We start from the raw sequence: 13,664 nt of genomic DNA on the forward strand, positions 1-13,664 counted from the left end.
ATGTGGCTTTCAATAGTAGTTCACCACCTGCTAGCTGGCATGCTGCGTTTGTGGATGTCTGTGAGAAAGAGAGTTGGCATTTGTGAGTGTGTGTGTGTGTGTGTGTGTGTGTGTGTGTGTGTGTGTGTGTGTGTGTGTGTGTGTGTGTGTGTACATGTGGAGACCTGTGGTGGATAATATCTGTCTCTCTGCTCACAGTGGTAGAACAGAGCAAAATAATCCCCCTGAAAATCATCTAACACTACACCAGGGGTACAGACTGGCTGGCACAGCTAGATATGCCTCCCTCGAGGTCTCAAATGTCTCTCTGTGTCTTAAAAAAAACTCCAATTCCACATATGCACCTTCTTTTTTTAAAATTGTGTTTTTTTTAAAACAAAATCTGCCTGGGCGTCTGGTGCAGCGTTCGCCAATACACTGGCATATTCACACAGAAATACACACAGTGGCACACACCACGCATCACGAGAGCCAGAAAGCACAATGCACAGTGGTCACATTTCTCACATGATCCTCACCAGCTGCCAGTGTCAGTCTTGACTCATAGGCCATGGACGTGGTGTGTGTGTGTGTGTGTGTGTGCGTGCGTGCGTGCGTGTGTGTGTGTAAACAGATACTGTAACAGGCTCTTTAGTCACGGGTGATTCAACAAAGCCACAGAGACAATCGCTGTGTGCTCCAGCTGTATTTAGAAAGGATGGTACAGGGCATAGAATCATTACAAATAATATTTATGATCTTAATTGTAGTTGGTATAAAGATAGACGGAGGTTACAACAACAAACAAAACAAGGACTAGAGGCTCATAAGGGAACTTGAGAGTCACGTTTCTCTTTCTGTCTTTCTCATTTTTCGTCTTAAATTTCTTGCCCTCACTTCGACTGTAAAACCTTCTGACACGACAGTGTTTGGGTGTAGAAGTGTACCTGTCAGCGCCGCAACGCTGCAAAGCATCGTAATCCAAACACACTGTTACACTCTGAAAAGACTTGCTTTGTCATGTCACGTGTATGCATACACACCGTGGGAAAATACATGTGCAAGTTGACTTGCAATACTTGCACACAGATACGCACATGCCAGGCTTACATAATTGTACACAACACGACGACTACGTGACTACGTGTCACGGTAAATAATACACGAATCATCATTTTTATGTTTGCTTTTTCCAAATAAAAGGTGACCAGAATTTTCAGTAAACAGATTTTCCAGGAGTTATGTGCGGTTAGTGCGGGCTCAATTTCCTCCTGCTTTGCCACTGAAAAGTGTAAAATCAACAGAAGCGACACACACAACAAGTGCACCCACTTGTGTCTGCCGACCGTGAGAATAGAAATCAATATTATTACTTCTATCTACAATAAAACAATCATAAAGTGAGAAATATTCTTCTGTGGTAAAGGAAACTGTTTGCCCAGTTATTTCATGTGGCGTTACTGCGGCGATTCATTATTTTTGACTGGTGTTTGGTTTCAACTGTTGCCAGAAGGACCAGTGTCAAAGCAAAGATATGTGACACAATTTGAAACATAATCATCATACTGAGGGAGGGAACTACTACAACCTCCATAACTGTATTGTCAATATCATCCTGATAGTGGGATCCAGAATGATTAAGAAACTGCACAACAGTAACAAGTATCTTTCATACTCAGTAACACACAAAGATGTATCATCTTTTTCACCTAGAAACAGGTCTACAGTTGCAGTAACTAAATACAGAAGAACACTATGTATGTTCAGTGAGGTGTTGCACACGTATGTGTTGAACACATGACAGGCACTTACAGACAAATAAATAAAGATGCTTTCTGGTGCTGCAAAAAGATACACAGACCTAACATGGACATAACTTTTGCAGATAAAGAACATGCATCCATTATACATAAACATTTGGCGGACACAAAAAAAAAAAAAAAAGGTCAGTGTGCTATCTAATAGAGAAGTCATGGACAAAATGTGCCTCCTATAAAAAATAAATAAATAAATAAATAAAAGATTACAGGAAGAGTAAACAGGTGTGTTTTGGGGGTCATTTTCCTGTTCAAGAAACAAAAGTTGGTCCCACTCAAGGCAAACCAGACAGGATGGTGTGTCGCTACAGTGGTAATTTATTGACTTGTTGAAGTCGAGATGTGTCTGTTACTTGCGTTTTAAGAAGCACTGATGTGGGCTCTAATCTGAAGTGTCGTTAATTGGAGATTTCTGAGGCTGGAAGCTCTAATGACCTTATCCTCTTAAGCGGAGGGAACTCTTGGTCTTCCTTTCCTGCGGCAGTCCTCACGAGAGCCAGTTTCATCACGGCGTTTGCTGATTTTTACGACTGCACTTGATGAAACTTTCAAAGTTCTTGAAATTTCCCAGTCTGACTGACCTTCATGTCTTATAGTAATGGTGAAATGCCGTTTCTCTTTACTCAGCTGAGCTGCTCTTGGCATAAAAAAATATTACTGCAGATGTCAAATACGACCAAGCTGTATACCAACACTACCTCGATACAATAAAACTGATGGTCTCAAACACATGAAAAAAAGTACCTTTTTTTTTCTTTACTACATTGTCATTTTTTGTTTGTTTCATAGCTTTGATGCTTTCAGTGTTGTTCTACAGTGTAGAAAGTAGTAAACATAAAGAAAAACCCTGGAGTAGCCTTGAGTATCCAAACTTATAACTGATACTTTATCATCCCGCAACTTCCTTTACATTTCATTTAGTGCAGGGAGTTAATGATAAGTACGCCTAAACATATATCATATCTGCATCCAGAAGATTTCTGCTGTGCATACAGTAGGTTCCTACCGAAATAGCAGAAACGACATTTATCTGTTGACTAATTTTGTTATTGTGTTTCATGTTTTTAGGTCTTAGGATCAAACACTGTTCCAGTAGCAAGAAGTAAATGATCACACCAAAATTATCCTAAAGTTACTGATACTGATGAGAAAACATGCTGAGCTTAGTAGCAAAATTACAAATAAAATAAAAATGAATGCGCGCAGAAGCAGTGTTAGGGTTAAAATATTTCACAGAGGACTTTGTTCACACGGGCTAATTTAATGATACCACAGAAGAAAAAGTGAAAAAAGTAAGTCATGAAAAAAAATATTACTCAATAACTAAACATATCTTTTCTTTCTTCCAAACAGTATTTGGCTAAGTGCTTTGTTATTTAAATCTTCCATCTGTGGTTCAAAAGTAAAGCTCAGCTCAAGGGGCATTTGAAGCCCTCTGACATTCTAAATGAACACAATGGAAGGAAGCGCTGTGATGCCATCTGACACGTTAGGTAGCAATACTGAAAATAGATCTGACTGATATTTTGATGGCTTAACATTTTATTCCTTTGTTACACTGACTTTGGCTCTTAAGTACAGGCCATGTAATACGATTTGACACGCTAAATGAAATGCTTAAAATAGCTACGCCCGCTGTTTTGAAGGCAAAACAAATGATTTGCTACTAGAGTAAACAAAGTCATGCAAAGGCCAAGCAAAACCTTTTGACATTTTGAATAAAAATAAATAAATAATTAAAATAGATTTGAAAAGATTAACTGTATCCCGACCAAAAAACGACAGCCTAATCTTTTATTTTTGTTCTTTTCCTAACAATACAGATGACAACGTGCGAGCATAACGCAACATCAAAGCAACAATCCAGAACAGTTGCATGTCAACACAGCAATAAATAAACAGAGCAGACAATGCAGATTTTTGTCCAAGCTTCATGCATGTGTGTGTCAGGCGTGCTTGTGTTTTGTCTGTGGGATGATTATGTACAGGAAGTGTTTCAAACAGCCTGGGGCCAGTCGGAGGAGGCAAGGCATGTGTGTATGTTAATGTGCGTGTACGGGGATCAGCATGTATGTATAAGCTTTGTTTTACCAGTGAGCTGGTAGTGTACGCCTGTTTCTATGTACTGTAAGCACTATGATGCAAACTACAAGCAATCCCACCAAATCACTCTCTACTTGAAAAAATGACGAACTGACCACATTCCCGCGATGTGTTTTAATATGTCTCTATTAACACACGCGCGATGGGTTGACTGATTGAAACAGAACTGGGATGAGAGAAAAGCAAAACGTAGGGAAGAAACATGCAATGAAGGAAGAGGGAGCGAAAGAAGGAAAGTACGATGACAAGAAAGAAAGAAAGAAAGACATAAAGAAAGAAAGAAACTAGCAAAGCTCAAGGGAAACCAAGAGCACCAGCTTCCAGAGAAAAGGAAAAAGAAAAGCTCGTAATTTTAATACTCCAGCAGAGATCCGTCCACTCACTTCCATTTTTCTTATTCTGTCAGTTTGTGGTTATGGAGGCACATTGTTCACCACCTGTATTCTCCCCTCTCTCCGGCTCACTCTCTTCTGTCTTTCATACAAACTGTCAATTTGCTCTCTTGTGGAGGGAGCAGAGTCGGGTTTTTTTCTCTCTCACTCTCTTTCCCATTTTCTCCGTCTTCTTGAGGAAATGTGCTGTGAAAGGAGCTGATTATTAGATGGCACTCCAAGCTGCTTCTCTGTCTCCCGATCTCTCCATCTACCTCACTCTCTCTCCTTCATTCTTGCTTCATTTGTTGGCCTCTCTCTTTCTAACACAACCCCCTTGTCTTCTATCATTTAATTTCATCTGAGGATGAAGACTGGTGAAGATACTTTCTCTTTTTCTTCCCTTTACCATGCTGTTGAGTGCTTTCGCTGCTATTGTGTCCCACCAAAAAACTCATTACTGTCCTTCCCCTTCTGCTGAAAGGGCTGTTTCTGTGAATGGAGGGCTGACAGACGTATAGAGGGAAAAGAAAGAAAAGAGGAGGAAGATGTCATCCATGTCAATAAAAGCAAATTTCTGTCTTCCATCTTCATCATCAATGCCTTCAAATGAACATGTCATGGACAGGTTGCCAGTTCATTACAGGGTGACCACAGAAAGAAACGCATTCATACCTAGCAGTTCATAGTCAAGTCATCTGCGTCCTATGTCTTGGAGGTTCGGGAGAGACTGAAGCGCTACTAACACATACAGTATATCCAAAGTGTGTATAAAAAAAAATAATAATTAAAAAAATCCACACTGAAGGAGATGTTCTTGTGCACTTTGTGGGAAAACAAGGAATTAAACACTGAGCAAGAAGTCATGTTACCTATGTTGTAACTCCTTTTAAATAAAACTAAAAAATACTTACGTCAAATAGCAGCGTGCCATTAGATCACCATTAATCTATCCTCACTACTTATCCGTCCATCCATAATGACTATATATGTCTATAAACTCGCACATCCATGCATCTATTTATCTGCTCTTCCATCAGTTGTGTGCATCTAAGCCGTCGTGTCTCACATCCATATCTATCTGTCTACATTCAGGTCCATCCTTTCACAACAATCCACAGAGCCTTTCATATCCCGCTCCTCTATAAATCCATCCTTCTATCCATCTAGCTGTATTGCTTCATTCCTACACATCAGAATGGATGCTGGCTGGTGTGCAATCATCTCCCTCTCTCTCTCTGACATGACAGATCTCTGACTTTGATCCTCTTTTGACAAATGGACATTACATACTTTATTCAGCTCCTCTGCCTATCCAATCACCCACTTATGTACCACTCTTACTTTTTTTCTCACTTTCTTTCACATTGTTCCTCTGCATCTTAGATGAAATGACAAAGCTCAGACACTGTCCTCCCATTACCTACCCAGTTATCATCCTCATCACACTATGTCTCTCTTCTTGGCCCTTTATTCTTCTGTTTTTCTCTTGCTTTGAGGCAAAAGCCTGTGATTATAGACCCTGCTGCAAGACATGGGGGTGAGTATCTGCCTTTCCATAATCACTCCTTCATCTCACATACACACACACATTCAGCTCGGTGTGTGGCGCACTTCACGCGGAGTCTCAGAAGATAGATGGTCTTCAGTTCAAATATGTATAGGCCAGTCTTCCATGTGTGTGCGTGAGTGTATACGCAAATGTATAAACAGATATCTAAGTGCAAGCTCACACTGACTGCATACATTACATACATACAATTAGGACTATGCAATATCAACATCACAATGAACTGTCATATTTAGAGCACCCCTATTTTTTTTTTACATTTGTGCACAAAATCGATGTTCAAACTGACCATTTTTAGATCATTTGCACGGTGCAATACAAATAAATTCATTGATTTGGACCCAAAGTAACATTTAACCCCCGTGATTGCTTCTGTTCTGAAAATTGGGCTGATTTTCGCTGTCCTCATTGTCCCTCAAAGATGACTAACTTTGCTTAAAAATGGCTAGGTGCTGCGAGGGAGTATGCCAACTGTGCACGGGAGTGTGCATGTGAGCATGAACAAAGATTGTCAGCACAAACTCATTGACAGCGCTTGGCTGTTTGCTACTAAGGTACACTTTGATTTCCAACTGTAGGTCAAAGCCTCTGTGGAGCATTTAAGATAGGCTGACTGCCTTGTCAACACGAGTAAACATGGGTCGGCAAAAAGGTGAAGAGAAAATAAAATAATGTTGATTACTCGATTTATTATTCTATTCACTCCAGTAACAGTGAATACAGATACTTACACAGCTGTCAAGGACATCACGTATACCAGAGGGCTCCACAATATCCTGCCTGTGTGTGGAGCTTGCAGATAGTGCTGTGTTTCCAAGCCATTAGGTCAGTTATCGCACTGCTCAAGTGACACTCTGCCATTAAGAGCTGACAATGCAGGTCATAAGAACCACGGATTACAGATCATCAGCAGCAACACTGGAGATCACTTAATATAATACAGTGTTAATTGCCAATATGCTGTGGACAGCAGTGATGAGGATTAATGCATTTTTGCAAGTTCAGATACACCACCAAATTACAACATATGCAGATCTGCCAATAAACCTCTTTGTTTGTTGGCTTGAATTTGTTTCTCATGCTGTCCTTCTGCCTCCATGAATTTATCACTTCCTTAAATTCTCTCATATCTGGAACCATTCCTTAGATGACTTTACCTCCATTTTCATTCGAAAAAAAAAACTCACATTCTGACCTTTGGACTGGAATAGCTGATTGCAGGAAATTTATGGACTCAAGTATTTACAGTATAGGGATCAGAAAAAGTGTATGTCAATGTGTGAAAAAAAAAAAAAAAAAAAGACATGGAGAAATCTCTGTGCAAGAGAGTCCATGTGTTACATCGATTCCACTAAAAAATAAGGCCTTGAATATTGTATTAGACAGTCTGCTGTTAGTGTGGAGGAAAGTAAGTGGGGGAAATGAAGCCTCACGTGTGTTGGATGGGCTTCAGACTTTATGAGGCAACTGTTTTACGAGGTCTCGTCCCCAACTGCTGAACTTTTCAATGCTGAGTGACGTGTCGATTGGTTCGCTGTGAAACCTTTCTCTCTCTTTCTTTTTTTTATCTCATTCTCTACTATCCATTTCTCTCTCTGCTTGCTTTCCTCTTCATCTGCAGCACCCCCCCCCCCCCCTCGCATGTCTCTGTCTGTTCCTTTCTTCCCCGCCCTCTCTGTCTGGCAGTAAAGGCTGATGGAGTGTGAAATTAGAAAGTGTATCATATTCTGCTCTGTGGCTCCATGTCCTGAGCTATAAGCTACAGCTAGTCAGAGTGAAAAATAACATGCAGTGAAACAGATACATTAACATGGTTTTGTGTGTGCGTGTGCGTGTGTGTGTGTGTGTGCGTGTGTGTGTGTGTGTGTGGTTAAAAGTCAGACAGAGGACAGTTTAGCCAGCCACAGCTTATCTAAAATTACTTATCTCACGGATGATACACTGGTGCTTCTTCGCAAACTACAGAAGCGAACATGCATTAAAAATATGGGGGACACACAAACACCTTTTTCATTTGCTGAGTGCACAAAATTTCACCAGCCTATTTTCATACAGAAAGAACACACAGCAAGAGCAGTAAAGAGGGAGGATAGGTCCTCTAAATAACTGAAGAAGACAAGAGTAGAGTAAGCATTCGCTCAAATACATGTATATCTGGTATCTTAAAGCACGTGCATTCATTCGCTCTTACACACACCAAGCAACACACTACCGAGTGTGACCCGCCAAAACATTATGATCACCCCAGCTTAATATGCAGTGGTCATGTGGACAGGGTGTGTTATTTAGACTAATGGGTATATGTACCTCTATGTATATTTAACTATTTCTAGACATTTTGGATTGTATTTTAAAAAGTGTTGATATTTTTAAAAGCAAGTGAATTTGACTGTATATTCATTTATCCATTTTAGTTGGTTTTTAGGAGTGAGCATAACCTTATCCTGTGTTTTAGTATTTTCTTTAACTCCAATTCCTTATTACAGATCTGTATGACAGATAGCATTTCCAGAGTTTTTCTGCAACTGTTTTTACTGCGTTTTTTTATTTTTATTATTGTAAGTCGCTTTGGATAAAAGCGTCATCTAAATGAAATGTAATGTAATTGTAGTTATATATTGCTGTAAGAGTGGATGATGATGAGGGGGTGGTTGGCGGTGGCTGGTTGGGTGGGGGTGTTCATTTTCTTTTTGTTCATATTGTACTTTATGTTATATGGCATTTGTATGAAAAGTACCATGCAAATAAAGTCTGATTATTTGATTGATTGATTTAACGATTCTTATAAACTCTCTGTAGTGAGTTTTTATGTCACACTGATTTGAAGTGCTGCATCGAGTAATTGGGGAAACAATGTAAATCTAGGCACGCATTTAATCATAACAGTGTGCTAATGTGCATGCATTTGTGTGTGTTTACCTGCACGAGACCAGACACTTCTCCTTTCTGAAGTGGTGCAGCAATGGAGGGAGTGAATGGCTTACTGTCCTCTACTGGTTGGCCTTTCAAGAAGTGTTTTCCAGCCTCGTAGATGTCCACCTCAATCATCTTCCCTTTGAACTCAGCCCTCTTTGGTACCAGCACCTGTAAATCAGGAGACATTGTAACTCATATCACTGCATATTTTTAACCACAATAAAACTAAAAATAATCCGTAGTTACAATATATTGTTAGTGTTATGCAAACACTTCAAAGTACAACATAATGGAACATTTTTAGTCAAATGTCATTTAGTGACAAATTTTGGACCACAGGCAGGATAAGACCAGCACTTTGCCATGATTCACCTTGAAAGGTAAACCTATATATCCATCCATTCTACCAAATAACCGACCCACTGCATGTTTATTCACATCTGTCAATTACATTTTCAATTAACCATGGCTCAAAACTATTCTCCTTAATTCTCCCCCTCAACGTTATTTAGCTAGTCCTCGGCTGCTTAAAAAAAAACATAGGTCTGGTTCTTTTCAGTTCCATTTATGGACGCCCTCATGGTCACAAAGTACGGCAACAGTGAGATAAACCAGAGGGATTTGTTGGCTTGTCTTATTATTTCACCATGGCAACTATAAATCTTGGCTGATCACTGCAGGAGGGAAGGGAAAACCAAGAGTTATAATTACAGCTTTGTGTGAAATGGAATTTATTTCTTAAAGACTTATCCCGGTAAATAAAGATAGTATGCAAATTATTTTTCTTTCAGAACAATTTCCAAACTAACTACAAAGTTGACAGGCTGACAATGATGTATGCTGTACAATTATATAACTGATTTACTCCTTTTCTTTGGCTCTTGTTTCCAGAGTCAATCTCTCTAGTAAACACTAATTGGATGATCTGTGTTTTGATTATTGGTGGGATTTAAAACTCCAGTTATAAGAGCTTGTGTAAATTATAATCAAAGGTTAAGTGAATTTTATTTGAAAACATCAAACAATTTATTCTACCTCTCAAGTGTAAGAAAACTGCTCTCTGTATATGAGTGATCATATACAGAGAATTTTAAAAGAATTTAAAAGAATCATTATTCTGAATAGACATGAGCCTGGTGAAGCAACTATAGAAAACTATATGCAAGTACACCGGCCATTTCCTTCAGAAACATTCATTATTATACAAACTCAAAAGATCAATATTTAAAAATTAAGTCCCATCTTCTAATACCATTTTGTACGTTAAGAGGCGATCCTGAATTAATGTTGCGTCCAGGCAGTCAAGCTCACAGATTTCCAGCATTTTGGTTAAACTTTACGTATTTTTGTAACTGATGATTGTAAAGTTAGATATGATCACTACAGCTGTCGAAAAGCTCAGAGACCTATTGCGTGTGCGCAGAGCAGGGGGGAGCTGTGACCTTCGGGATTACAAGTATTACAAGTTATGTCTCTTGATCAACATCAACACCTGTATTAAGTGTTTTTGTGAAGCATCTCAATGGTCTCTGTTGCCAATTTCCTGAGTTTGGCAAAAAAAAAAATTAACTGTGCTTTCTGCTCAAGTCCATGGTGACATTGCAAATGCGCATAAACATCACCAAACTCCACAGAATCATCAGCAGAACCACACAATAATCCACTACTTTCATCAAGATCCTCCTCACCAACCCAGATCAAGCTGCCAGCCTTCTCCACCAAGGTTTCTACATGGACTTCTTTCAGTACAGAGTGGAGAAGGCTCGGCCCCCACCGACCGTCAAACAATGCTACAAATGTCAACAATTAAAACGCATATCCACCAACTGCACCGACCCAGTCACATGCTTAAGATGCGGACAAAACAACCATCACAAGTCATGCACCACAGACAAAAGAGAAGCCAAATGTGCCAACTGCAATGGCGAACACTGCCGCATCCAAATCCTGTCCAGTATACATTTCACACATGACCCCATCAACCAGGAAACCATCATTTTCCAGACTCACAGCCAAAAAGTGCTCCATCACCAACCAACCCCCCAGATCGCACCCGAAAGATGAAACCCAACTCACTCACCTCTGGGATGACCTCAAGAAACTCAACATGGACGACAGTAAAATAGAAGACATACTAGAAAGCATCAGGAAACGCACACAACTCAGTCTGCAAACCCCCTTTTCTCGTCTCCACCAGGACCAACACATCACCTCATCTGTACGCACTCCCAAAATGGATCTCACAACCTTCCTACATATAAAGAAATATAAAGAGAATTCATTTGGTTCGGAACACCCCACACCAAAACACAGATAAACAGACTTCAAGCCACTATCAAATTACAACTCACCCTCCACAAACAGAAAACCTGGAACACCCCCTAAAGAAAACTGGATCAGGACACCAATCCCCACACCTTCTGGCAAAAAATAAAAACCATAAATGGAGTGGAAAACCTGTCATCACTCATGAAATTCAACTACACCTCAAAAAGATGAAAAACAAAGCACCCGGAGAAGACAGCGTTGACACCATCCTCATGAAACAAGCACCCTAACCTACCTTCAGCACCTTGGACAGCTCATCTCCACCTGCCTCACAACCGCCATTTCCCCACACCTTGGAAAACTGCAGTCATCACCATGATTAAAAAAAACAGGTAAAGACCCACACATCGCCACAAGCTACCGCCCCCATAAGCTTCCTCAGTCACGTCGGTAAACTCTTCCAAAGAATACTCACAGCACACCTCACCACCCACATCGAACGCATGGGACTCACCAAGCCGATTTTAGAAAGGGAGGAGCCACCACAGACAACACCCTCCGCCTATCAAAAGACATCCACCAAAATTTCAACAAAAAAAGTGATAACCCTGGCAACGTTCTTCGACATTGAAAAAGCAGTCGACAAAGTATGGCACAACGCACTCAAATACAGGTTACTGGACACCAACCTAAAACTCCCAAAATCCACCCAATTCCTCATATCCAGCTTCCTTGACAACCGCCAAATCAAAGTCAAAGTTGCTTCCGCCATCTCAACACCCCTCACCCCCCAAGCCGGAGTCCCCCAAGGTGCAGTCCTCAGTCCACTCCTCTTCCTTCTGTATATCTCTGACATCTATTACCCCCCCTCCACCACAGCCAGAGTTTCACAGTTTGCCGACGACCTCTGCTACTAGTCTAGCTCCAAATCCCCAACAATAGCAGCCAAAAAACAACAAACATGCATCACCGAAATAGACATACACACAATAACTGGCATCCAAACACTGAGACAGAATAGTATTAAAATACCCCAAATCAGCTACAAACAACCCTGCCCTCCAGAAAACCATAAAAGAAGAAAAAGAGACATGAGACAGGCCTTGTCTAGATGATTAGCATGCCAACATTATTACGCATCTATACAATACAATTCAGACGTATTTGGCAAAACATCAAAATTGTTTATTTCTTCACATTGGCATTTATTTGGTCTGCTTTAAACATTAATATAACATATTTCATCTTTAAAAACAGTGTATTCGTAATTAAATATCAATGATAATAATGTAATAATTTAGCAATCCTTGTCAAAAAGTCCTCTTTTAGCTTGTATCTTTCCAAGGTCAGATTAGAGGCCAGAATCAGCAGCCTTGGACATGCTGGGAGTTCAGTGTCTTGCACACATTCACTTCAGCAGGGTGGTTGCATGCTGACTCAGATCATCTGGTGGTCTGTCTAACCATTACACAACTCTGCAGGGCTAAGTCACTGACTGGGCAGAGAATAGTATACAAACTGGCGGGGAGATTGTTACTGCTGTGATGGCAGGAGTAGGCCTGCTTCAGTGTTAATCTGTCAGTCTTTATCCAGCTGGTGGAATATGAGAGGAGACAGAGCACAGGCCAAACAGACGCACAGCCAGCGCCACACCTGCCCAATCAACGCACACCTGCTTTCAGCACTCTGACCACTGTGACAGTGTGTGTGTGTGTATGTGTGTGTGTAAGTAGCCAGCAGCAAGGCTGGGAGTTGAGAGGTAAAACAGCGGGGCTGTGGGGGAGGTAGCGCAGTCAGTGTGTGTGTGTGTGTGTGTGTGTGTGTGTGTGTGTGTGTGTGTGTGTGTGTGTGTGTGTGTGTGTGTGTGTGTGTGTGTGTGTGTGTGTGTGTGTGTGTAGCCCATTACATGGTGATTAAATGATGAAAGAGCTTGTCCGATTTCATTGGAAACCCCCCTCCTACTTCCTCACTCAGCCACTAACAGGTAGGCTGCATACACGCACGCGCGCACGTACGCACAGGTGGGCTGGGTACCTATTATAACCGTCAGGATAGATATCCATCTGATGGTGTAAAAGAGTCATTCTCCACTTCCCCCAACTTGCGCAACTTCCCCTCTCCATCTCCTACTGCCCTTTCCTTTGTCCCCTACCACTCATAGCACTTCTTTCCTCTTCAACTCTCTCTTGATTTCAACAAAATTGATTTCATTTGATTTTGTTATACACGTCACATTTTAATAATGTAAAATTAGCTGTTAATGATTTAAGAGTTTGAATAAAATGTTCCCGTGCTCACCTACGCAGAGTTATGTAACGTCACATCTGACATAGCCTATGTTAGCGTGACGCAGTCTGATTCACACTTGATTTTAGGAAGTGGAATTTTGAAATGGCTACAAGGCCCAAAAAAAACAGTTGAGAGGGAATTGACAATGCTGGACTGGACAGGTCATAGAGAGAGATGCAAACCATAAACAGCTCTTTCTATGCATCTTCTCCTGCTCATTTTAAGTGATTAATGTGACTGCTTTTATTAGGTAAATGTATTCTTTGATTTTGTAACAGTACGATTATAAAAGCTGATGCTCATTAGCCTTTCTGAAGCAACTGGAAGGTTAATTGGTGAATTTTATTTTAT

General features: G+C 40.6%; 1 protein-coding gene across 2 annotated transcripts in view; it reads right to left on the minus strand.

Moving 5' to 3' along the window:
• The window catches only part of cdkal1 (CDK5 regulatory subunit associated protein 1-like 1), a 227,498-nt gene that overhangs the window by 3,686 nt on the left and 210,148 nt on the right, over positions 1-13,664 (minus strand). For both annotated transcript variants that reach the window (XM_069693222.1, XM_069693221.1), the window contains one exon: positions 8,760-8,924. In XM_069693222.1, the coding sequence (XP_069549323.1) occupies positions 8,760-8,924 (165 nt within the window). The remainder of the gene's footprint in view (positions 1-8,759; positions 8,925-13,664) is intronic.

Source organism: Brachyistius frenatus, unplaced genomic scaffold (genome assembly GCF_029030835.1).
Source record: "Brachyistius frenatus isolate BFR_SWC_R1_liver_20210118 unplaced genomic scaffold, ASM2903083v1 Contig_14, whole genome shotgun sequence".
Classification (NCBI taxonomy): Eukaryota; Metazoa; Chordata; class Actinopteri; family Embiotocidae; genus Brachyistius; species Brachyistius frenatus.